Below are 26,268 nucleotides of genomic sequence, written 5' to 3' on the forward strand. Positions count from 1 at the left end.
AGTATCTGTCAAGCTTTCCATTAAAATTGTAAATTTTAAAAGAGCTGTGAAAATTCTTTTTATAAATGATTTTTAATAGCATAGGCCGAGTGAACAGTCCTTTTCAACCCCGTACACTGCAAATAATTCTTTCATGCTATGTTAAAGAGCGACTCTTCAACTGTCTTAAAAATCTAGCTGCTAGTAAACATCAAGAAGCTGAGAAAAAACATTTGCCAAGTGGACATTATCACACACAAATGCAGTTAGAAAAACTAACGGGCAATATTAGCATTGGAAACCTCTATTGTATTGCATCTTATCTATCCGTAAATGCTCAGTTATTCATTCTTCCTTAAAAGAATCTTACCTAGTGGCATTCCTAACAGATTTCCTAGACTAGCTAGATCTGATGGGATGTAAGTTCATGACTGGTCAACATCTTCAGAATCCGTTGAGATCAGTGCATCAACATTAAGGTGTCTACATGAAACTTATAAACTTGCCAAAATATAGTTAGAGTTTATGCACATTTTAGCCATTAAAACAAACCCAATAGGTAAAATTAAGTTGAGCTTTAATTTCACTTTATGTTTCTGATCAAAAATACAACAGTGTAAAGTAGAAATTTTAAAGGGAAAAAAATCAAGAGTAACCTCAAAATCACTCCGTTTTGAAAAATGGAATGATGAAGTTTGTATATATGCTATTTAAAAGACTGAGAAATGGGCAAGAATTAGTGGTCCAATCAGAACTACCTGATGTATAGAGGAAGGATTATACCACACATTGTGATACTGAGATCACTGCATATAGAAAATAAATGTCAAGTTAGAACCAACCCTGAAATTCTTTTACTTCTCTGAAAAAAGATGCTAAGCTGCATGTTATGTAAGTGCCATTTAAATACAGAAATAAAGACAAGAGAGAAGAAGCCATACCAAAGCAACAAACAAACAAACAAAAACCCCACAATTATACTGTAAAATCCGTTAGAATTACTTTAAGTAACTGCAGGAACAATGCTACACAAAAAGTGAACTAAGCAGTGCATAAAATGTTAGCATTTAGTGACAGAAGATAAAATGAGGAGCCTTCTATTGGGAGCAGGCCTCAGATGGTACTGTGTTAAATGAATAACTACAATTAAGTCACGAATAATACCAAAAGACTCAATGAAGCAGATTCAAATACAATTCCAAAAGACAGCTTTATCTTAGAAGTTATATAAACAGTACCAAATTATACAGGGAAAGAAAAACAAAAGAGAAGGAAGGAAGGAAGGGAGAGAGGGAGGGAGGGAGGGAGGGAGGGAGGGAGGGAGGGAGGGAGGAAGGGAGGGAGGCAGGAAGGCAAGAAAGGAAGGAAAGGAAGGAAAGGAAGGAAAGGAAGGAAAGGAAGGAAAGGAAGGAAAGGAAGGAAAGGAAGGAAAGGAAGGAAAGGAAGGAAAGGAAGGAAAGGAAGGAAAGGAAGGAAGAAAATGACACAATTTTTTTACACAAAGAACAAAGGATTTTCCCAGGTTTGGACAAAAGTTTCTGTGGCTACAATGAATTAAAACAGCCTAAATATGTAAGATGCAAGTTAAGTTCAATCCATTGAGAATAATCTTCACCCAAAATGCCCACAAATATCACAAGAGTCTACAACAAATATCTTTCCACTTTGACTATGCCCTACTTTTTATCTGGGCTACCTGCTGAATTTATTAACTTCTTCGTCAAATTAATAGAAACTACAGTCTGAAAAATAAATAAACATTCTACTAAATTACATCATTATTTCAAATACATAATCCTGAGATTCTTTTTTAGACTACAAATGTATTGGCCAAGTTCTGTGAATCTCATGCTGGTCAGATAGATAGAAAAAGGGAATTTAATATTTTGAATATGTAAAGGAAAACATCTCGTGGAAAATCTTATGAGCATTTACTCCTTTCAATACTAAAGAATAAATAAAATAAATTTGGGTATTAAAAAAATAAAAAAAAAGAAGTAGATTTTATATATTTCAAAATTCATGCCAAGCCTAAAACTGTAAATCTGGAACCAGCAAAACTGTCATTGCTTATTGAAAAAAAAGTTTTGGATTGGATATCCTGGGCTATGTAACAGTTGATAGGGTGGTTGACAGTACCGGGTGAAAATGGCACAAAGTTGAGATCCCAAGCCCTCAGTACATTCTAACGCATTTCTTCATATTGAGCAAGAGAACATCATAAAAACACTATAATAATAATGCAAACACTTCTGATACTATAAAGATAGCAACTAACAATTATAAAGTAATTTAAAAGCAAACTCTTTTTTTTATCATGCATTATGTAGATAAAAATCTGTTAGGAAAAAAAATACAAAAGATGTAACTGATTATCTGTAACTTAAAACTTAGGCAGTAGTAGTTACAGAAGCATGCTGGCACAATCGTTGATTGTGCAATGTCTTTTTCCACCAAAAAGACAAAAATAAAATATCTGCTCCCAAACACATAAAATTACCTAGCATTTCTTTGAATATTTAAGTGGATGTGAATATGTTAAGTATCTCATGTTTGGACTGAGTGTTTCTTCTTATGTATAATGACCTGAACATACAGAAAAGCATGTGGTTTATTTTCTTCTTTATCACCAGAAAATTAACCTAAGGCCTCAAGAGCAGGAGAAGAAAAAAAAAAAGAAGAAAGGTAATGGCAGACCAAAAAGACATTTAGAAGATCAAGAGCTTTCTCCAGGAGTAAAGAAAAAGCAATTAAATAATCCAAAAAAAAAAAAAAAAAAAAAGATACCCTGCAAGAGATTTTAATGAGAAAATGTCTCCATCTTTAACATCCACAGGACAAATGGTATCCAGCTATTGAACAAAAGGTGGACAAACTAAATTGTTTATACTTTAAATAACATTTCTGTACAAGCATTTTAATTGCTTGCAGATGCTCTCAGATCTTAATAGTGATTAACTTCATTCAGTAGACATGAATAAGAGCTTGTGTTCCAAAGGCTTGTAAATTTTTGTCAGCTATGGCACTTGGTCCCATAAAATATAAAACTTCCACAGAAACTTTGCCACTAGTTTATCTAAAATAAAATACTATAAATTTAGCAGGTGACATTTTCATCCTTGACAAAAAACAATAATTTAACAGCTTGTCTGTAAAAAGTAATCTGTAATTCTTATAACAGTAATCCCAGCTTCAAGGTAAATCAAGATTCACAAATCCAAATGCTCTATGATTTGGCCGTACAACTCACTGCAACTTCATTTGTTTAAATGCCGTTACATTGCCCATTTCTTATAAGGAATTTCCCATTCTTTTTCCACACAGGCCTAAATATTTCATCTACAACAAAAAACTGAACAGAGTTAGAATGGAGGGTGCACCATTAGCACACAACTATTCTTATGTAGGTCTCTCTGAAAGTAATACCTCCTATTTATTCCATGGAAAATACAATAGCTACTAAGAGCACATGAACACTATTTGATAAATTCTCAGCTACAAAATGCTGATTTTTCAACAGTCACTGCTGTTAGTGATGCAAGGTCTTCCACCTGGGTTGCTGCATCCGCCACTACCAATACAAGCTGGGAGATGAAAGGATGAAAGGATTGAAAGGACTGAGCATAGCCCTGCTGAAAAGGACTTGGGGGTACTGGTGGATGGGAAGCTGGACATAAGGCAGCAATGTGTCCTCACAGCCTGGAAAGTCAACCATATCCTGATCTGCATCAAAAGGTGCACAGCCAGCAGGTTGAGGGAGGTGATCCTGCCCCCTCTCCTCTGTGCTGGTGAGGTACTGCATCCAGATGTGGAGTCCTCAGTAAAGGAAAGACATAGACTTATCAGGCATTCTCAGAGGAGGGCCACAAAAATGATCCAAGGCACCTCTCCTATGAGGACAGGCTGAGAGCTGTGGGTGCTCAGCCTGGAGAAGAGAAGGCTGTGAGACGACTGACAGTGGCCTTTCAGTAACTGAAAGAGGACTGTAAGAAGTAAGGGTATAGACTTTTTAACAGGGTCTTTTGAGACAGGACATGGAGAAACGGTTTTGAACTAAAAGAGGAGAGATTTATGTTAGATATAAGGAAAATGTCTTTTACAGTGAGAGTGGTGAATCACTGGAACAGGTCGCCTAGAGACATGGTGGAAGTCCCATCCCTGGATACAATTAAGGCTGGATAGGGCTCTGAGCAACCTGATCTAGCTGTAGATGTCATTGTTCATTGCAGGGTAGTTGTACTCGATGACTTTTAAAGGTCCCTTCTAACTCTAAGGATTCTACGATTAGCTGCGTATTTCCACCAGCAATGAACAAGAGTTTGCATTCCACACTCATAAAAACCTCCACAGCCATTCAGAACATGGCTTGTTTTCCACATCACTGTCGTCACTGCTGAGACATACCATACACTGCCTCACTATGCTCACATCACTGTTCAGTCTCCAGAAATATTTCGTAAGTGTCAAGGAGTATTAGTGGGTGCACTTCTTTTCTCACAGAGGAATTCAGTGACACACTTTTGCTCGTACTGACTTCCATGTCAGAAACCATTTTGTCAGACTGCCCCTCTGTTGTCATCTGTCAAACAATGTTCAAAGTTTGCTGCCATTCCACCAACACCCACCTCTGATACCCACCACCTTACTAACAGAGGAGGTATTACTTTGGGGGCAACCCTTGTATTTAGTCAGTAACCTACAACTTATGTTTTTAGCTCATGCCAGGATAATTTATTTATTTTTTTTTTACAGAAAGGAGCTGTGGAAAAAGAACTGGCCAGAAATTCTTCCTGAGGAGAAGATGAGATGAATATTTGTTTAGGTTGAGGGGCAGTAGAAAGAGTGCAGACCTGTGCTTGTAAGCTGCAGCACACAGATCTCTCCTTTAAGCCAAAGAACTGTTTTGTTTATTGATGTAGATATAGCCATGAAAGTCATACTATTTACAGAAAAACTAGATTCAATAGTAGCCACATTATGTTCTTGTGTAAGTCCATGTAGAATTTTAGTGAAAATACTTATAAATATAAAGGGAAATGTAATTAATTTTACATCAATATATTCTTGTGGTTGTATTTAAAATAAGAAGTAAAATTAAAAATAAAAAAAAAACAGTTTATGATGAGTTATTCCATATTCCACAAAAATGAATATTATATTGTTATTTGCTATAGAGGCAAAAGTGTTGTACTTTCCCCACTGGGAGTATGCTGTCCTCAGTGTGTCTGATGTCATTTTATCTGAGACTTCAAAAGACAAATGTATTTTGAGCTTTCAATAGAAGAAAAATATTACTTTAAAAATTGTTTTGTCTGATGACTGAGAGTGCACAGGAAGCACTGTTCTCTTCTTGGGTGAAATATTAATCTACTACAATCTTTTGAGATACTTTTCAAAACAAATGTACTGATTCACAACAAATCACCCTTCTCCTTTCAAATACTCGCACTGAATACCAGAAAGATGTTGAAAACTTTTTGGCTTTGTCTATGTTGTCAGTCTGGTACTTACAAAAAGAATGGATTGCTCTGACACATGAAGTTACTTGTTATAGTTACTAAATTTCTAGTCATGTAGCCCTTTTACTCTCATATTTACATCCATTTAGTAAGCACAGAGGAAAAAACGTTATTTGCACTGCGTTAAGCAGCATTGCTCACCATTAGAAGTCCAAGAGTGAGTGACATCACAGAGTCAGTATTATAATAAAGTAAATATTTCTGGGCCTTCTTATGGTGGATTGATGCATCATAACATGCACATTAAGTAATTAGTTACCCTTAAGGGATACCTTACAACCCAAACCATTCTATGACTCTGTGGTCTCAGCACAGCATTACAGATAGAGGGAGAAGGAAATTTAGTAGATGCACTGAAGCAAGTTATACTGAGTATAACTCGTTCTTATTTCTCTAAGTCAATCTAAACTGACTTAAGACTGGTTTGAAAGGAGATGATTTAAGAACTACTTGTTCATAACCTAAGAACATTTCAGGGAAACAAACTAAATTCTTATGCATACCTACTTTTGAGAGAGTACAATCCATGAAAGCAATTATACAAATAAAGAAACAAGGTCACCTCTCAATATTCAGGTAGTATTGGGTTAATAGCAAATAAAGTAGCATTGCACTTAATAAGTTGGTTGTATCAACTTCTACAGGGTTCTGTCTTCCCTTCCCCTGTCAGAGTTTCTGTCACATACACACACTCACATGCATACACCTTCTGCACTCTTCCTATCATTCTTCTCACTTTTTTCTTTTCAGATGTTTGTGTGTCTCAGGCACAGAGCAGCTAACTGATAAGGTAACACAGGTACCTTCCTCTGTATCCTGAAGGAATAACACTAGTCTTCCTATCTAAAGAAAAGTATGAAACTAAAACAGCGTGAGTTTTCATAAACCAGGATGGGAGTCAGCACCATGAGCAGTAACTGATCTATCATTTTGTATTTGCAACATGCTTCACTAGTACATCTTACAGTGTGGTTCATACTACATCACAACATCATTCTAACACAAATATTCCCTGATTTCCTATCAAGAAGAAAATTGTTAAGCTACTTTCACATAATCTGGAATCAAGTTCATGCAACAATCTTGTCTTGAAATCCTGAGCCCAGGACTCTTAAAAAACACCTTGTCCCATTTAAAACTAATTTGTGATATCTCTCATACACTGCATAGGGCAATAATAGTAACAGTGCAATGCACTGTGAGCAGCTGATAGAGTATTCATTATCATTCTAATGGTATGTTATCATGCTAGACAAAATTCATGCAAGCAATTAGAGTATTAAGGACCACTCATAGTGACTGTCTCTCCTTGGGAAAAAAAAATGACTGTTTTTGTGTTTTTGATGCCTGAAAAGCTGGATATGACAAGATTATTAGGTGCAGTTGGCAGAGACAGATTACTTAAAATAAATCTTGATAACATTAATTAATACATTTCTTAGCTCATCATATTTTTCTTCTTTTAGTCATCTAAAGCTGTTCAGATATAATGATGCTTGCTTTCATTCTTCTCTCGAAGATAGATCTTATTTGAGTTAATTCTTAAGTTCACTTGCTTCCTGTATCACATAACAAAAAAATCTGTGCTACATGACACCTTTTCTGGAAATTGCCTTTATATTTCAGTCCTTGTATGAGATCTTGAAAACTGAACAGTACCTATTAGTCTTAACCCAAAGACCAATATGGCAAAAAAATGAGGTAAATATACTAAGCTACAGTTTCTTCCTGTACTGTGGAGAACCTCCAAATACATTGAAATGAAATCATAAAGCATAACTTTGGAATATATAAATTCAAAATCATCTTTTATTGAATACACTAGAAGCAGTTCATATATCAACAAGGAGAAAAAAAAAATCATTCACCCTCCTTGATAGCATTCAAGAACTTAACATTGATGTGATAATACAGAATTATACTTAAAAATGTGAAAAAATTGAGCTCTGAACCAAATCTTGCTACACTTACTCTAAGAAGCACCATCCTACTATACTATTATAGTAATCAATATCACTCACTTAAGAGAACATATTATCAATGTGATATTATTCCAAATTCAGTAGATTAGCTTCACTTCTACTAGTAGTGTTTAATAAATTAATACTACATTCTTGATGTTTAAAATGGCAATGCAATGTTTGTTCTGTAAAAGCTTAGCTTCCAGAATGACAGGATATAAAATTATTTTCAAAGAATATTCCTATTAAAAATCAAGAGTTTGGCGAAAAAAAAAATCACATTAATGGTAAGAAAAACTGCCAATGTAAGTGCATGATTATCTTGTTTTTTGCTATTTAAAGACTTTGCCTGAAATATGAGCTACAATACAATCTCAGTATTCACAACTATAAGCTTCCATTCAGAAAAATTTTATCTTATGAAACAATCAGTGTACTCTGCTAGACTATTCAGTAAGCTTTTCATTTCAATTATAAACAACAGTAATTTGGAATTAAGAACACTGGAATAGTAACTAGTAAACACTTCCATTATCAGGTCCAAATCTAATCTGTGATAAGCTTACCTTTAAGAATGAGATTTTAATTGCTTTCTTTCAAATGAGGAATTTAGTTTGAGTTTGTTTGTTTGTTTGTTTTGTGTGTGCATTTATTTTATTTTATTTTTTTTAGGAGACAATGATGGTAAAATACCTTCTTTTGAAAAGTTGTGAGTGTTTTGTTTTCCAAGATGTTAAATACACTTTTATGATTTGAAACAAGAATCTGGAGTTTGGATGAGGGTCACATCAGTGCTATTTTTTTTTTAGTGATCATACTAAACTGACTTGGGAAAGCTGTAATGACAGATTAGCAGAGACTTATTTACTGGTATCTCTGAACAGTTCATCTTCACTGAATAAGATCAACTGTGATTCTACGTAACTGGCACACAAATATCATTCATAAAGTGGAATTCACAAACCAATAACATTACATCCTTAGTTGTCAAAATGCAAAATTATTCTGTGATTCGGGTAGAAAACAAAAAATCTTATTTTTTCCACTAAACAAGTAATAAATCTGTGCCCATCACAATGTAATAGTAAATGAGTAGTCACACAATGCAAGTAGAAGAGGGAATTCAGTAGCTTAAAGCTGTGCTGGAAAATAACCTCTCTCCTCAGCTCTTTCTCAAGCACTCTGAGTGCTATAACATATCTGGCTATCCACTCTGCCTGAATGTTTAAACCCAGAAACGAACCAATATTTTCCCTTTGAATCAAAGACTGGCAGGATTTCTGGAAAGAGTTCAACCCAGGGACTTCTCTCAATAGGCAGTGGGTGAACATGTGTGAGGTCTGACTCTCTGAATTGCATGGTATCATACTGCAAAATGTACAAGTTCTTATTGATTAAACTTTGAAATGAAAAAAGTTTATAATTCTGCAAGTAACTCTTGATGTTAAGATTTCGTGACTGAATATAGCTATGGTTTATTATAAGCCTAACTATTCAAAGTCTTCTCATGCTGTAGGTGAATATGGCTACATGGATTTAGATTTGAGATCGTTGTAACCTGCTTGCTTGGAAATCTGTCATACGTTTGCCTTCAGTAAGCCATAAGATCATATCCTATTTTCTTACAAAGTGCTCCTGAAATCAGTGACCTTTTGCAGGACCACAATCCTTTGATTACTGGGATCCTGAAGCACACTCTTGTATTGTATTTTCTGCTCACATGCTATACGACACTTCATTTTATCATTATGCTGTGTTTAAAATGAAAGCAGAACAGCAAAATATCAGAAGTCAGGAAAGAAAGAATTTACATATACTTGTATATACAGCTAAATGACAAAATTCCCAGCATTATGTATTCATACTCTGTTACCTTCTGAAATAGTATTATTTAATTTTGAGATATTATAAAATATGGAAAACAACTTCACTATTAAGTAGTGACTCACTGGAAGTAAACTAGTGAGCTTCCAGAAGTGATTTTCAACTTGTTATCTCCTGATAAACTAGAAGATAGCTCGTCATTTAAAAGGATGGTAACATGGCAAAATTATGACAGTGTTTTCAAAAGAGGACAGTTGGTCCGAATTAAGCCTTGATTAAGATTTTTAAATTATGAAATACCACATTTACATCGTATAGTCGGTATATCTTCCCATTGACTAGTGATGTTAGAAGCTTTCACATTAATCACAGAATCACAGACCTGTAGGGGTTGGAAGGGACCTCTAGAGATCATGGAGTCCAACCCCCTGCCACAGCAGCTCCCTAGCCCAGGTTGCACAGGTAGGTGTCCAGGTGGGTCTGGAACATCTCCAGAGAAGGAGACTCCACCACCTCTCTGTGCAGCTGTGCCACTGCTCCGTCACTGCTCTGTGAAGAAGTTCCCATGCATATTTATGTAGAACTTTCTATGCCTCAGTTTGTGGCCATTTCCCCTTGTCCTATCCCCACACACTGCTGAGAAGAGTTCAGCCTCATCCCTTTGCCTCCCATTCCTTAGATATTTATAGACGTAATTAATTATAATGACTATTAATTATAATGACTACTTCATTAATGGAAGTGCAAAAATGTTTGGGTAATCTGATTCAATTTCTTGAATTAGATTATAGTTTATCAGTCTGAAAGCAGTGCTCTTCCTTATTTTTGCAATATGTTAGTTCATTCTTAACAGATACACAGTACATTATACAACAATACTAACCAAAAGCAATGCTAACGTAAAAAATGATCAAGTGCTAATAATCAAAACACTGAGTTATGATATTTTAAATATGTTTCAAAAGAAATACAGGACAGCCACTCAACTTTAGTGATGCCTATGTTTTAATCAACACAGGATCACAAAATTTTATGTGTGGACAACATAAAATAACTAACTGAACAAAAGGTTTGGTTCTCAAAATTACCAAGTATGTAACTCAAATGTTTTAATTCTAGCTCCTGGAATACTCTTAGGAACCTGTCTCAACTCACTTGTCTAATTTAAATAAACTCTTAAGACATTACAGGACTTGTGCTAAAAGACTCCAAATTATGGACTTTGTGTTCTGGCAGTATCAAATACCATGTGGGCATAAAACAATGATGATTATATTTTAATCGTTTTTTCAGTACTGCCAAATACAACATTAAACTATGAGCCAGTGAAAATGAATTTATTTAGTTATGTTATTAATGTTTCTTTAAACACTAAATAAGTCAGTTTTCTGTTTTAGAAGTATTGTCACAAATCAACTGCTGCATCTGTGAATGACATTTATCCCCCATGCTGAAATGATCCATACAAAACCTTTGCAACTCTCACTTGATCCATAAAAATATTTTGTATCTCAGCAATTTTTGCACAGGATAGAACCTGAAACATACTTTTATTGATTCAGGTCACAGAGAAAGAGAGAAGGTAAGGATGAGATTAGAAATGACATTTCCAGATTATCACTTAGGAGAAAAAGAAGAGAACAAAAGCATTTAATATAGGAAAGTAGTTATAATTTGAATAAATGAAATGTTTCAGAGGGAACTTAATATCTTTACAGTAGAAAAGAAGGGTTTAGTATCAAATGTGGAAGTGAATAGAAGTACCTGACACATATAGCAAACCTGTTCAAGATGATAATGATAGCAACAATAATAATAACTACTGATATTAATTTAAAGTAAAGTTAACAATGTAATAAATTGAACATGGAAGGTGCTTTGATATTTCTGGACAAAGAAAAAGCTATACACATATATGAAAAGAAATATTCTTATCATGCCCTGTAATGACGATTTCCTAAAGCACTTCAGATTCACTTTTTATCACTGAAAGATGTAGTTTCTGAAATAAATGTAAGAGTTCTACAGTTACTTTTTTTTTTTCATTACTTAGACATCATAGTTTCAGGCCAAATTGCAGAAGAATCAAGTCCAAAGCTTTAAAAAAAGTTTCAAAATCTAAAATACCTAAGAATACTTATAAAAATTCTAAGAGAACAGCTTCATGTGAAGCTCATGTGAAGGTAACAGAAAAATTGTTTTGTAAGTCATATAGGAGCTACAGACAAAAATATATACAGCACAGTGTATATCATACACTAAACTCATCTGATATTTTCCTGATGAAATTTAACCATTTCAACTTTAGAAAATTTTGAAGCTTACTAAGTAAGTTAGCTAACAAAACAGAAAGAGGTAGGTGGACCTCAGTTACCTATGATGAACCACCTAGTTTAGGAATGGCTTCAGAGCAACCTTCAGATAACCCTATCTGGAACCTACACTGGACGCTTCTAAATGTATCTCTAGCTGCACTTATAAGCCCAGTAAATTTTATTTCTCTAGAGAATTCAAGAAAATCTTAATTTATCATTATTACACATTTTCCCTTTTGCCACAACTTCAAAGTCCCTAAATGCATCTTTAAAACAATTTCCTTGTAAGTGATAACATAACCTTCTCTGTGTGTGTTTTCGTAATTAAACCAGTAATAGAATACAGTTTCAAGGGATCCTAAACTTGGCCTCCTGCAAAAATACACCAATATGAATTTTCATGAGAAATCTCAGTGAACAATTTTTTGTACCAATGTGACCTGCATACATAAGCAAAGGACATAAAAACAAGTCCTTTGGAAGCCAAAATGCTTATGTTTAAATGCATAAGACTACAAAGGCAATTCAGGGAATGGAGCACCTTACACAAAGAGAGGTTTGGAGAACCAGGACTGTTCAAGTCAAAGAAGGCTTAGGGGACTGTTATAAATCACAGAATCACAAAACTGTAGGAGTTGGAAGGGACCTGTAGAGATCATGGAGTCCAACCCCCTGCCAAAGCAGCTCCCTAGCCCAGGTTACACACGTAGGCATTCAGGAGGGACTTGAACATCTCCAGGGAAGGAGACTCCATGTGTACGAATAGCTGACAGGGAAGAGTAAAGATGATGGAGCCAGACTGTTCTCAGTGTCACCCAGTGATTCTGGCAAGGGAAACAATGAAATACAGGAAATTTCATTGAAAAGAAAGAAAACACTATATATAAACAATTGTTTTTAATTTTGAATTCTTTTCTTTGTTTTTAATTATTTTAAAAGGATCTACACCTGTTTCCATGTGTGACATTCTAAGATTGTCTCAGATTTATCATAACTTGTATTTATCATTAACTTATGACCAGCCTTTAAGGTCTCGGGAGAGATTGGATACTTTAGGCATAAGTTGTGGTTTGAAGTTTCTATCTTATTAGCTTAAATGGTTCTGTTGAAAAGGTGGGGAATTTTTCTATCTTCCTCTTTTTGGATAGCTTTTTTGACTCTGAATTCTTTCCTGTCATCTCATTTTCTTTGGTATTTTGCTGTCTTACTTCCCTCAAATGATGTTCATTTTCTTATTAATTTTTTACCTCTTCCACATAAACATGGATGCCTATGCCCCAAACAAAGTGTACTCTGCAGGAGCTCTCTTTCCAGATTTTATCTTCTAACTCTTAATCTATAAAGTTTAAATTTTAACTGCTTTTTTTTTTTTTTTTGCTGGTGTCATAACTGCATGGATTGCCTCTGAGAGTCCTACTTGCATGACACTCACATGCTGCACTTTCAGTCCCATCTTCTTTCACTTTTCTTGCTTTATAATGCTCTCTCATTTGTCAGCCTTATTTGCCTGACTTCTTTTCATTGTGTCGTTCCTCCTGATCTTCAACATCTCAGAGAACTGCAAATATATTGTCATGTAAAGCAGTCCACAAGACCTAGAGGCCTAGCTAAACTCTTGTCCACAGAGATAAACCCTCTTCCTTTCCTTGCTTCAGGAGACAAGAAACCTGCATCCAAATTGCCAACAGCTTCTGGTATGTGATATTTCCTGAGATGAGCACAGTTTTCATAGAATCAAAAAATAACAGGGATTGGAAGGGACTCCAAGAGATCATCGAGTCCAACCTCCCTGCCAAAGCAGGTTCCCTACGCCAGGTGAAAGTCTTGAAAAGGACTCATCAGCTATGACCAAAACCATGCCAAAGATCGTGCTGATATTTAAATAGACAACATAATCAAAGATCATATACTCAGACATTTACCTATTTATTCAGTCTCTGAGACCCAGCAATCCTGCTCCCTGCTTAGACCTGTCTAGGTTATTCTTTCCTCTGCTTCAGAGAACAGCATTGCTAGACACTGAGCTGTGCAAACAAGAGGGGAACTGGGGAAGAAGTGGAAGCTCAGGTAAGTTTTACTGAAGCAAGTAGATTTTAACTCAACTGTAACATTAAAACAGGACGCAGCAGTGGGGTCAACAGATTTACTGCTGGTGGTACCTTCAGATGACTCTATTCACCTCCTTCCTGCAACGTGGCCTTTCTTAATTTAATTCTGACTAGGAGCAAGACACAGTTAGAAGATGTTATAGTAACTTACAAAAGAAAATAGTAGTTTGAGAAGGAGATTGTTGCTGGACTTTACATTAGCATGAGGCCTCAGAAGATGTATCAGGAATAGAATTTCCGGATGAAAAATTAAGAAAGAGGTGTGTGCAGCATGGAGTTATTTTAACTAATTCAGTTTCTTCAGGAAACTATATTCATGATGATGTTATCTAATCAAGTAAAGAAGAAAAAAAAAAGATCTATTAAAAATGAATGAGGAGATCATTCTCTAATGATAGGTAAGGAATTTCAGACTTTGAAAGGCTCTTGTTTCGAAAAGAGCAAGGGCAAAAATTATAAAGGATTATCATTTGCTGTCATTTGTATTTTAAAATACCGAGCTGCCAAAATTTCTATTACATACAATACATTTATGTAGCAATAATGTTACATTACAGAGCTCATTTATGATATTAGGGTGCTGGTTTCCTAGACTGTTAATTTATCAGCAAGTGAATACAAGCCAAGTATTCCAAAGACTGCTTGTGACAAGGTGCTTCTAGTAATCCTACCTGTTGGCGGGATGATTCCAGGAGACATTAGGCCTGGGACAGAATGTGGCATGATATGAGAATTCTCTGGGGAGGTGACACTTTGAGTCCTCTTAGGAGGCCTTCCAGGTCTAGAACTGAAAGAAACAAACACAAAATTTTTACAATTAAGCTGTTGTCTTACACATCATTTCAAAGTTGTTTCAAGTGGTAACATGGACTGTAAATAAATTTGTTTCAAGGACGGTTGCTTTTGCAGTTAGATGTAATAGACTTCCATCACTAATTAGATTACATGCTGAATTCATTTTCCTCATTGAAGATCAGCCGCTCTTGATGCATAATTCATAGCATGCACCTCGTTACCTGCTTCTTCATATTAATATCTATACACAGTTTGAATTGCCTCGTTTGCATATGCTAAAGTTCTGCATGCAGCCTTCAGCACGAAAATTATGCACTAACTTGTAATAATTATTACAGTCAGCCTGCTATTGATTTATGAGACTTTTAAAAACCAAATATGTGTAGTACTTGTAATGAATGATATTTTAAGGTTCTTCAGGAAATTAAAAGGCAATGGCTGCCTAAGGAAATGTTCTGCTTGTTTGATTTAATACTACAGTTAGCTGGGAGGTGGAATGAAAGAGTGATTCAGACCTATAGCACATTTTTCGATGATATGTTTTATTACTTTGTACTGCTAGCCTGATATCTAGATGATAAATGACAATACATATCTAATGTGTGAAAAGGTCTTGCAATTTCTTTATTTTTTGTCATTTAAAAGATAAGTCAAGTTATCATTTAACCCTTATTCTTTTTAAAGTGAAAATCTCAGTAAGTCACCTTCTTTAAATATACTACTTTATGCCAGAAACAAATCAGAATTTTTTTGTAAGACATTGTTAAGCAACTGCCACCATAGCAGCTTACTTCTGTCCAGCATGGGAAAATAAAGGGCTTCAGGTTTAAACACTCCTTGTCTGTCAAATGCTCTCATACACAACTTTCTATCTCCTGGACTCTGTAGGTCGCATACAAATTAGATACAGATCACAGTAACAATACTTATTACCCACTTACATGCAAATATGCATCTGCTACATATAATGTGAATCTGAAGGCCTGAATTCCTATGTATAGATCATAACAGGGTACTATTGCAATACCCTATCCATGGTTATTTAGGGGATGTTTGGAATGATTTCAGAGAAAAAGATGATATAATATACAACTGTAAGAAATCAGTGTTAACCTACAGTTTGCCATACAATTCTCAAATTATTCCAAAAGAAAAAAAAAAAACACATGGCTGTTGAAGGTTTTCCTCCTTATGTCCTAACACTAGAAAAGCTCTTCTCAAGGATAATGGATTTTTAGCTATGCTGGAACTGCAGAAGGAGGGAGGTAATAAAATACCTGCATTTTCTGTGCATATTACTTATTCTCATGTTTGGAAATACCTCTTTTTCTGCAACTTCTATCTTTAATAAACCTAAAACAATCAAACTATAGGGCATTTTCTTGGAGTTTAATGACTCAAGGTATTGAGTCATTAACCTTAACTGATCATTAATTCCCAACTTAATGTCCTGAGCGGAGGTCATTATCAAAATTATAAGCTCGATAATTTCTTTGATTGATTGGGTTATTTCATTTTCCTTAATACAAACAAAATCATAACGTGTTCACAACTACAAGAAAAAAGTTGTCAAAAAATAATATTGTCTTATTCCGGCTCACAGAACCAAATTTAGTGTCTCCATCTCCTTTGAAATTTCCTTTGTAATTTACAATAAAAATAAACATACCATGAATGCACATAAAACTGGTAAAATTATAGACAAAAAATGATCTGACTTAAATGAAATGTTTCTAATATATTCAAGTGCACACACACGTGAAAATTCCACTATGTGAGAAAACTTTAATGGGTTACTTTAAATACCTGTGATGATGTACTATTCTCAAATCACAGTTACAATGTGAGCATGGAAGGGTCCAATAACAGCATAAAAAGCAAAAGCGGAGTGCCGTGTACAGTGTACCAACAGCTCCCGAGTCTTTGAAAATGTCACTCTTGCAAAGATTCTCTGACAAATCAGTGGTTGCTGCCAAACAGTCATGATAAAAGCAGAATTATTTTGTCTCAGTATGCAATTTTTGTAAGCGTATACAAGAGGAATAATGCCTTCTTTAAAGTCTATGAGAAAACACTTGCAAACTGATTCAGCAAGCAAAGGTCCGAAGCAAACCGAAGGTGAATTTCTGTAATATCAAAAGCAAAATTCTTCCTTGGGTCGCCTTCTACATCAAGTTGGCTGTTATCTCTACAGAAATGGTCTGTTGCACTCAAAAGCATAAATGATCCCAGTAACACAATTTTATGCTTCAATTTATTGAAAACTTTATCAAATAAATATTTTCAAAAAGTTTTGAACTTCAAATTCCAATCCAATTAACAGCGTTTAAATATAAATTCTGACAAGTAACCTTCTTTTGTCCTCATACAATTACTGAGTGACAAAACAGCAACTCTAGTTTACTATAAAAAACTTTCCTGTTTATAAAATGTCTCTTCCACTACAAACAGGCAGAAAAAAACAAATGTAATATTTTTATTTTTAGTCTAGAAGATCTGATTTAGATTAACAGCAGACTACATAATATTCAATTAAAAGGAGTAGAGTTCTGACTTGTACCTAGTATAGACAAACTGTCCCAAGTTACTAATTAAATAACAAAAGTTGTCTTGATTTGCTATCTATGTTATATATTTGTTTCATTAACCCAATTTATTGATTGACATATTAACATTTTATAGGATGTGTATTTAAACTGTAAGAAATAAGAATTGCAAGAGTTTTGTATCACTCATTGCCAAAAGTGTGAAAAAAAAAACAAACACTAAAATTTCTTTAAAAAGCATTAAAGTTTTGAACTGGTTCCAGTTTGAAATCTTGCATGTTGTTTTGAAGCTCATTATCATTTTTATATCCATATGATGAACTACTAAAAAAAAAATTAGGAGTATACCAAATGGGTTTAACTACCACGCACAGAATAATAAAAACAACTTAATGAATCATTTTGTTGATATTCATCGAATTACACAACAATTAAAGTTGGATAAGACCTCTAAAATCATCTACTCCATTCACTGCCCCACCACCATCATGCCCAGTAAACCATGTCCCTGTGTGCCACATCTATACTTGAAAACCTCCAGGGATGGTGACTTCACCAGTTCCTGGGGCAGACTGTTCTAATGCATTACCACTCATTATGAGAACAGTTTTTTTCCTAATGTTCAACTTTTCCAAACTTCTAAACTTTCTAAACTTTCATTCCAAGGTAAGAAACCTGCTTCCAAGTAGTCACATTCCTGCTTTTTATCAAAATCAGAACGTCTGTCTCATAGGTAAATGGGTATGATCTTATTTTTTATGCAAAAGATACACTAAAATACCAGAGCAATGTAAGCCATTCTTCCAACAACAGTGCCAAAACCCAAAAAGCCAACATGTGAATGCCTAGTATAGTAGTACTAGGCACTGTGGAGTCTTTTGGTACTCTGCAAGAAAACAGCATGAGAAACAGACCTGCAAGTCATAGGTATTCTTCCTTTTTTTTATGTTTCATTCTTCGAGGACAAAATTTGAGAGGGTAGAAATTAGACAAATTCAATAAAACTTCACTGAAGCAACGATTAACTGCTTTAAAGAGCTGGGAAGAAGCCAAAGTGGAAGTTACCAGTTCCTTGCCTATCTTTCTGCTATTATAGATATAAATATTTAAATTAGAGTTTTTTTCTCTCTATAATTTAAATTTTCATTCATGAGATTTCTTTAAATACGCCTGAATACCACTAACTCAGTACTCAGTTTTGAAGTGGTGCACCTAAACACATTTAGCTCTCTCAAAAGTTGTGTGCCTTATATAGGCTTAAGAGAGGTTTATATCCACATCTTCACTCGTTTTCACAGTTTGAAAGACATCCACACAGACAACTGAGTTTTATGTTTGTAGACAATCATCACAATTTGCATTTCCAATATACCATTATGTGACAAGACCTAAAGGTGCACACAGGTGAATCTTGAAAACTCAAAAGGAGAAAGAATGATTTCCCTTTTGCATCAGCTAATTAGATATTCAGAGCTCTTTCCAGAAACACTGAAAATAAATCCATCTATCCATCTTTTTTTTTTTTTTGTCAGATCTGTCATTCATCCCTTTAATTTTCACAAGTAATTCAAACAATACTATGGTTCTAATATTTTTACCTTTGAAAGAAAAGTGTATACATGTTTTCTCCACTGCGACTGGCAAAAAGGATATAAAACATGACAAGAAACTGAGAGGACGTTGTCCAAAAATACAACAAGTTATCTGAAGGGAGAACAGTTCTTTTTCGGTCTTTTGATCAATACATATCATTCATAAATCTTTCCTGCGTTACTGAATCTAGACAACAACAGATGGTGGAATTAAACAATAAAAAATAGAAGAAACTGTGGTTATTATCAGATAAAATGTTGTGCTTTGATTATACTTATAAAGTTTTATACACCTCCAATTGTATTATCAAACTATGAGCTTGCTCCTAGAAATCATTTTGATAGTGCAAAACAATTAAAACCAGATGTAATCAGCAGAAAATGTGATCTGGCACAATCATGTGGAAAGAGGTGAAGGGAGAATAGGAATAGGTCTAATGGCAGACTTTAAAAGTAAGGAGATTTTTCATTCTGTGCTTTTTACTATCTGCCAGAAGACAGCCATAGGGTTTAAAATTTAAGGGTCTCACTCCCGAAAGCCTTAAGACACACAGACCTCCCACTGATTTCTATTAGAATTATGAGCACAAAGCATTGGGCTCAAAAACATGAAAAAACATTGGCTCAAAAACAGCTTAAATTCTTCATGAGTAGTACATACATCTCAGAGCATGTTACTACCATTTTATAGATGACTGACTGCATGACAAAATGTATACTATAAAAGAAAAAGTGTGCATCACATCAGAGACAATGCTGTGATTAGATCTTAATCTTTCCAGTGTCCTGACGTTGAGGAATAATTGCTCACATATAACTCTAGGTGAACAAAATTTTGTCATTTGTTGTTGTTTTTCAATGCATGAAGTATTCCTAAAGAGGACAGCAACTCTAACCAGTTCCAAGAAAGCAAACAGACTTTCTAGCCAAAAAAGTAATAAATTTCAGAAGTATTTTCTACATTTAAGGCCAAAGCTTTATTTTTAACCTTGTCTGCACACAGAAATATTGTCCTCATTTGAAACTGAGCAAGCATGATGCAGTGAAGCTGCCACTGGTCAGACAGTTTTATAATCAGTAATACTGGGGTGGGGGTGCTACACTCAGGAGGTGAAAGGCAGTAAATGTGCAACAAGCATTTGGCATATTTATTTAATGTATTTTTTATGTTCTTAGAACTGCTTAGAACAGCTTTGAATATCAGTATCAATTTCAGCCACATCAGCATTTATGCATCTCATTTAGGTACATATTGAAAATCTAGGCTTCATTTCTCAGCTGTTCTACTTTCCCTTGATGCTTCAAAGCCAGCAGACTGACACAGAATGTTTGACCTCAGAGAAGTTAGCTCAATGAAATTGAGGTGAGCAGCCACTGTAAGTGGTTACAGTGCTCGCAATATGATAACTACTGCAATAGGACTGAGGATGTCACAGCCTGAAGCTACTGGCTGACTTGATGCAAACACAGGGATAACCTGCAACAATCTGTAACCGAAGACAGCATACAAAGTTCTCTGCTATTGCCATAGCATCCATGCTGCTCTCTGTCATACATACACACAAACACAACTTGAGGCAAAAGTGTATCAGTTCTGAAAAATAAGGTATAGGAAGACTGACTAAACACACCTTTTGTGTAAGATAATTCCTTCAGTTGGAAAACTCTCTCTTGACAAGGAAATCTTAATTATTTCTAATGCTCTGAAGCATTTTAAAGGCAAAAAAAATGACACCGTACATTGACCTAAAACCCATACTTCACTATTTTAAGAGTTCTCCCCTTCTACTTCCACTCAGAAAGAAATTGGGCATTTATCTATTTTGGCTGTTATAAAAACAAACATTAGAAATCACACCATGTCCTTTTTACATGAAGCATTCATATAAAACAATAAAACACTCAATGCAATTACCTTAAATTTATTTTTCTTCTCACAGTTAAACGGAAAATGTTCTCACACAACAATTAGCGTTGAACCCATGATATATTAGAAAGATTTACTGAGACAGTAAACAATGCTGATAAAAACAAATAGATTTGTTTCAAACTCTTCACAAAGGAGTACACAAATAATCTTCGAAAGAATCAGACTGTGCTATCAGATTGAGTAGCTGAGGAAGCATCCTGACAGAATGTTACTATATTTCAGTAACAGAGCACTCTATTGCTATTTTTAAACCCAAATGACCCCAAATGGACATTTGGTCAGAAATGCAGTTAGTTTACAAGTAAACATAATTTAGCCAAGAGAAATATGCTGCTCTCCAAAGCCATGCACTGTAGAAATATCTGTTAGCAATACCAGTTAGTACTAGAATACTACACTTTTCAATAGTTGGAGAAGACCTCGTTGAATTAATTCTTTTCCTAACAGAGTCATGCAACTATGATGACACTTCCATTTCCCTCTACATTACACCTAAATCACTGTGCATTTTATCCAGACCAGGAATGTTTTTTTATATGAGTCCAAGATACAAGGTGGGAGTGCAAGAAGATATATTACAACACCACCTGTCAGCTCTCACTTGATGCTACAAGTCATGCTCACAACACAACTGAAGAAACAAAGAAAAAATTATTGACTTTACTTGAATACATGAATGACCCAGAGGGCAAGAAAGGAAATAAAACCATTTAGAAAACTGTCTGCTACTGGAGTATATTACAATATCAGATTTAAATACAGCTGTAACTGTTCATAAGTTCAAAAAATTACTGCAGTATGACTGTTCTCTTAATGAAATTGAGATCTGTAAGTCATATACTGAAAAGAGAAAAACAGATAAAAAATTAATCTAATTCTGCTGGGTGGTAAATTTATGATGTCAGAAGTAAGTTAATCCAAAAAGTTCACCATTTCATCTAATTAGCTGAAACACTAGATCTGCCTGAAAGTTCTTAAAACATTTAAGTATGTTGGCTCTGATGGTCATGCAATAACTGTGAAACATAAGCTTCTGATGATGACAGACATACTATCCAGAGCATAAAATAAGTCTGAATGAATGACGACATGCAACTATTAAATAAAACTCAGGTACAAACTCAAATCATATTGATATATTTTTCAGTAATAACAACTCTGCATTAGGAAAAGTGGTCACACAAGACATGAGCAAGTAAATCACAGTACTACAGATCCTGAGAAAGGTATTCAGGGATATTGTCAACAGTAACAAGAAAAAAAATACAGAACTGGATTTGTTTCCTCTATTCACACTGCTATCTTTCCAGAAGAATCCATGCATCCAACTGAAAAAACAAAACAAAACAAAACAAAAAACCATACAACAAGCGGTGCTCTAAAGTACATGCCTCCCACAAGTGCTCTTTCTGTCAAGGTTTAACAGCTGACTTTCCTATTTCGCTCAACCTTACTCCATGAACCACACCCATATTTTAAATATGTAAGCTAAATTGCTAAATTATTTCTTCTAACAGGGTTATTCACCCACATGAAATCCCAGGCTCTAACAGATGCAAAGTCTAATTCTTCCTCAAATATTTTCACCTTTTCTAGCATTTCATTTCTACATATATCGCCTCAAAACAACATCTACAACGTACATCACAAGAATTCCAAGCACTGAGCTAGCAGGCCAGAAAAAAAGGCAAGTTTGATCCATATTGGAGCTATCTAATAGAATTTTAAGCTTTCATTAAAAAAAAAAGTTGCTAAGATGATCCTTTAAGTGAAACAAGTGTAACTGATGTGGTTATGTTTGTTAAGAGTCTGAAGATGGCCTGAAACAATGATTTAAATGTATGAACTTTAGTTGGAATGAACAGACCTGCTTCAAGGCTTGTTTTCTAACCATCTGCATTCATCTCTGTGTATAACTTGCACATGTAATTACAAATTTGTGAACATAAATCAGATAATTGCATGTACAAATAACCAATTAGACTCAAAGCACAACAGCACACTCCTCTTTCGATCACATATATGTAGCACATACACATAAGTATTTCATTTAATAAGTTTTGGTTGTTTATGTAACTAACACCTTAATATTTTTTTCTCCAGTAGAAAAAAAATTCTGACAGCTATTGCTATTTTGAGTACTTTAAAACAAAAAGAACAGAAACAAGAAGAATAAACACCTGCATAGTAAGTAAGACTATCACAGCTCAAGGAGTCACAGAACTGGTGTTCTTTACCACCTGCAGTAAAGACATACAAAAATTTCCATATTGATTTCAGCTCATATAAGAAAGAATAAAAATACTGTACTACTCATGGTAAGTGTTTTGTGAAAATACCCTGGTTCTCCTGACAATCTGTTAATTAGTAAGCTACTCTTATCCGTAACAGTTGATAATGGAGTTCTATCATATAAGTGAATCCACTGTATCTGAATGCATTCATCACTTAATTGGCCACAATTCTTTGCACAAAATGCTGAAACAAGTGAACTGTCACCTTTTTAATGAAGCTGCCTATATCTTGAACCCCTTGCCCTTTAAAAAACTATTTATACTCAAAATGAAAAATTTTATTCTGGTCTCTGCCAGGGACCGCAGTTAATGCTCGCTGCCCTTTATTCACCTTATTTTTAATTCTGGAAACCCACACTCATTAACTGTACACTGCCAAGGAACTGCTGGAATCACCTAAATAAAACCTTAAAAGTGATATCTATTGTAAATTTGAGAGTCACAGTTATGACATGAAATACTAAAAAAACTCTATTAAATAGTCTGCACAGTTGTAAGTGTGATGTGATAAAGTCACATTATACCACTCACTACAAACAAACAAAACACTTAAATGAACTATTACGTATTTGTATCTACTTATAGAGACAAATCTACTAAATGTGTACCAAGCATTATAACAAGTTTCATTGAACAGACAAGGGATCAGAGTGAGGTATTTATGGTGGGTAGCACTGTGTAAGTAACTGGTGAAATGAACATACTTTTTGTAGTGTACTCAAGTGAATACTGAACTTTAAACACTCAATACAATCCCAGTCACTTAAACTACACGTGAACCAGGAGGTGTAAGAGGGCTGGTTAACCTTGTAGGTACTCTTTAATTAGTAAATGCTTATCATTTTTCTCCTTTTACTTCACTTCCAAAATACAGAAAATATGGACAAAAAGGAAAAAAACATGCAGTAGCATATTCAAGGCAAAAAAAACATGATCTGTATACTCAAGCTCCTTAATCTCTAGTTCATGAAATCAGGATCATCAGGATCCCAAATATGTTCATTGTTCCAGTTTTAAAAGTCTAGATGTAGCCTTTATGTTCTATTACAGACAACAGAAAAACTCAGTTTCATTTTATTCTAGTGGAAAGCAAGGAACAATCATCCAAATCTCACCTCCTACTTTCTTTGCACAGCAACATCTAGAACCATATGAAAGATAGCACAGTTTTCCCTACTAAGCAACAGTAAGGAAGTGGTGGAGTCACCATCCCTAGGGGTGTTCACGAAATGTGGGGATGTGGCACTGGGGGACATGGTGGGAGTAGGCTGATGGTTGGACTAGATGATCTTTTCCAACCTTAATGATTCTATGATTTCAGCAATTTGGAAAACAGAGAATATTTAAGACTCTTAAGTTATTAAAAATTTAAAAAGAAATAGAAATAAAAATAAAAATAATAAAGCAGTACTATAGTTTCAAGTGGAAATACTGAAGTGATCCAACCAAAGATACTTGTATTTATTATCCTTTCAACAATTTAAAGTCATTCAGAGCACTGCTCTCAGGCTACAATCAGGAGATATCTTAAAATGTATCAACATAACCCCTTACTGTTTGTAGATATTTTATTTATGGGTCTGAAAAAAGCAGCTTTTTTTTACATGCTGCTCAAAGTTTCCCCATACCTGTCTTAGGAGAACTTATGTGAAACAAGTCTGTTACTAATGTGCTGTTCCAGGGAAGCACTGAGAAGTTAAACACTCATTTCTGCCATTGTAGTACAAGTACTGTGCTTGTGGTAACAGAGATGACAAATGCATCTACTACTGCTAAGGTATTATTATTATTATTATTGTTGTTGTTGTTGTTGTTGTTGATGTTATTATTGATTTCCTTGTATTCTGGTATTTCCATTTGTGTGAAATTTCATGCAATACAGTTACATAGGAAAATACTGAAAGATCTCTTTTTATAGAGAAACTTAAAATAATTACTGAGAATTTGATTTTAAGATGCAATTAAACATGACTCATCATGGATCTGCTCTGTATTCACTTTGTGATTGGAAAACTTAATCTGCACTAGCATCTTTATCTCTCATCTCCAAAACAGATTCTAAGATATTAGACTTTGAAACAAAATTACTGCTGTATGAAAAATCTAAGTGTGTTTCTCAAAAACACCTCACATTTGTTAAAATAAAGAACCCCCAAATGGAAAGACTGAGTTCATCATGTAGGCCAAATGCATACAAATGCATTCTAGATGATAAATCGTGGTTGAGACACTTCCATTCAATTTCATTTTTTGTTTTACGAACTATGCGTCTTCAAGAACATGAGGTAGGATGGTAATACACCTATGACAGAATTTCATAAAAGTGAGTTTCATGTAGGAACATGACTTCCAAGACGGTCAAAACAGCAACATATCCTCATAGTATGCTCTCATCTGTAGCCTATTCTATAGCTGTCCAGTAAATGTATCCATACAATGATTGATTGGCATGCTCTGTGCCTGGAACAACTCCAAATACAAAGAACTATCTTTTGGTTCTGTCTATATTGATTGTACCACAACTTCAAATCCTGACTGAGCATTTTATAATGAAATAAAAACTAATCACAGTAGTTAAAAATACATTTTACTTCCATATCCAAAGTTAAATTAAGCAAGAATTTAAGCAGGTGCCAATTCCCAAGTACAATTTTACTCTTCATATTGTCTAATTTTCTGAAAGCCTCAGTTAGCTTCAAAAATTAAGTGCCTCTGTTTCTTCTTCTTACAATTTTACCTCTGTTTCTTCTTCTTACAATTTTAAAAATTCTTAAAATTTAAAAATTATTAAAAATTACATTTTTGTTCACCATATCTTTTTTACACGCAGAAAAAAAATGTAACTCATACACAAATTTTGGATGAACAATCATCCAAAATCATCCAATAAAATAATCCATAAGTTCTTTTCTCTTGATCCTATTCTGGCTGTTGAATTTTGGATAGATGTCAAAGTTTGGAAACACTGATCAAAGAGCTGTGGGTCAAACTAAAAGGGACATTTTCAGCAATCCTATTTTTTTTTTCAAATAAGCTATGTGATTGCTTGAGATTTCATTGTTTTCCAGTTTCAAGCTTCACTCCAGTGCTAAAGATAGTAGCAAATGAAGAACACTCTACTTGACCAAATTATGTCTTCCGTGTTGTGGACAAGTAGCTCTGGCAGAATTGCAAAAATTTTTGTGGCAATTGATCAATTTCTTAGGAAAAAAAATTAAAAAAGAGCAGAAGACTATCTTTCATGCAGAAAAAAAATCAAATTAGACATCAACCTGTTCAGAAACAAATCTAGTTATATGCTAGGTTGAATGTCACTAATGTCCCCAAGATGTCACAGCTTCCTGACAAAATATCACGTGCAGTATTCTAAAAAAAATTAAGCAGTATTTGAGGAGCAGGGTACTA

General features: G+C 34.6%; 1 protein-coding gene across 6 annotated transcripts in view; it reads right to left on the reverse strand.

The window, feature by feature from the left end:
* Window positions 1-26,268, reverse strand: part of DACH1 (dachshund family transcription factor 1) — a 347,790-nt gene that overhangs the window by 187,560 nt on the left and 133,962 nt on the right. For all 6 annotated transcript variants that reach the window (XM_065744032.1, XM_065744033.1, XM_065744031.1 and 3 more), the window contains exon 2: window positions 14,378-14,493. In XM_065744032.1, the coding sequence (XP_065600104.1) occupies window positions 14,378-14,493 (116 nt within the window). The remainder of the gene's footprint in view (window positions 1-14,377; window positions 14,494-26,268) is intronic.

Source organism: Cyrtonyx montezumae, unplaced genomic scaffold (assembly GCF_038088225.1).
Source record: "Cyrtonyx montezumae isolate F1298 unplaced genomic scaffold, pur_monq_1.0 scaffold_3, whole genome shotgun sequence".
NCBI lineage: Eukaryota > Metazoa > Chordata > Aves > Galliformes > Odontophoridae > Cyrtonyx > Cyrtonyx montezumae.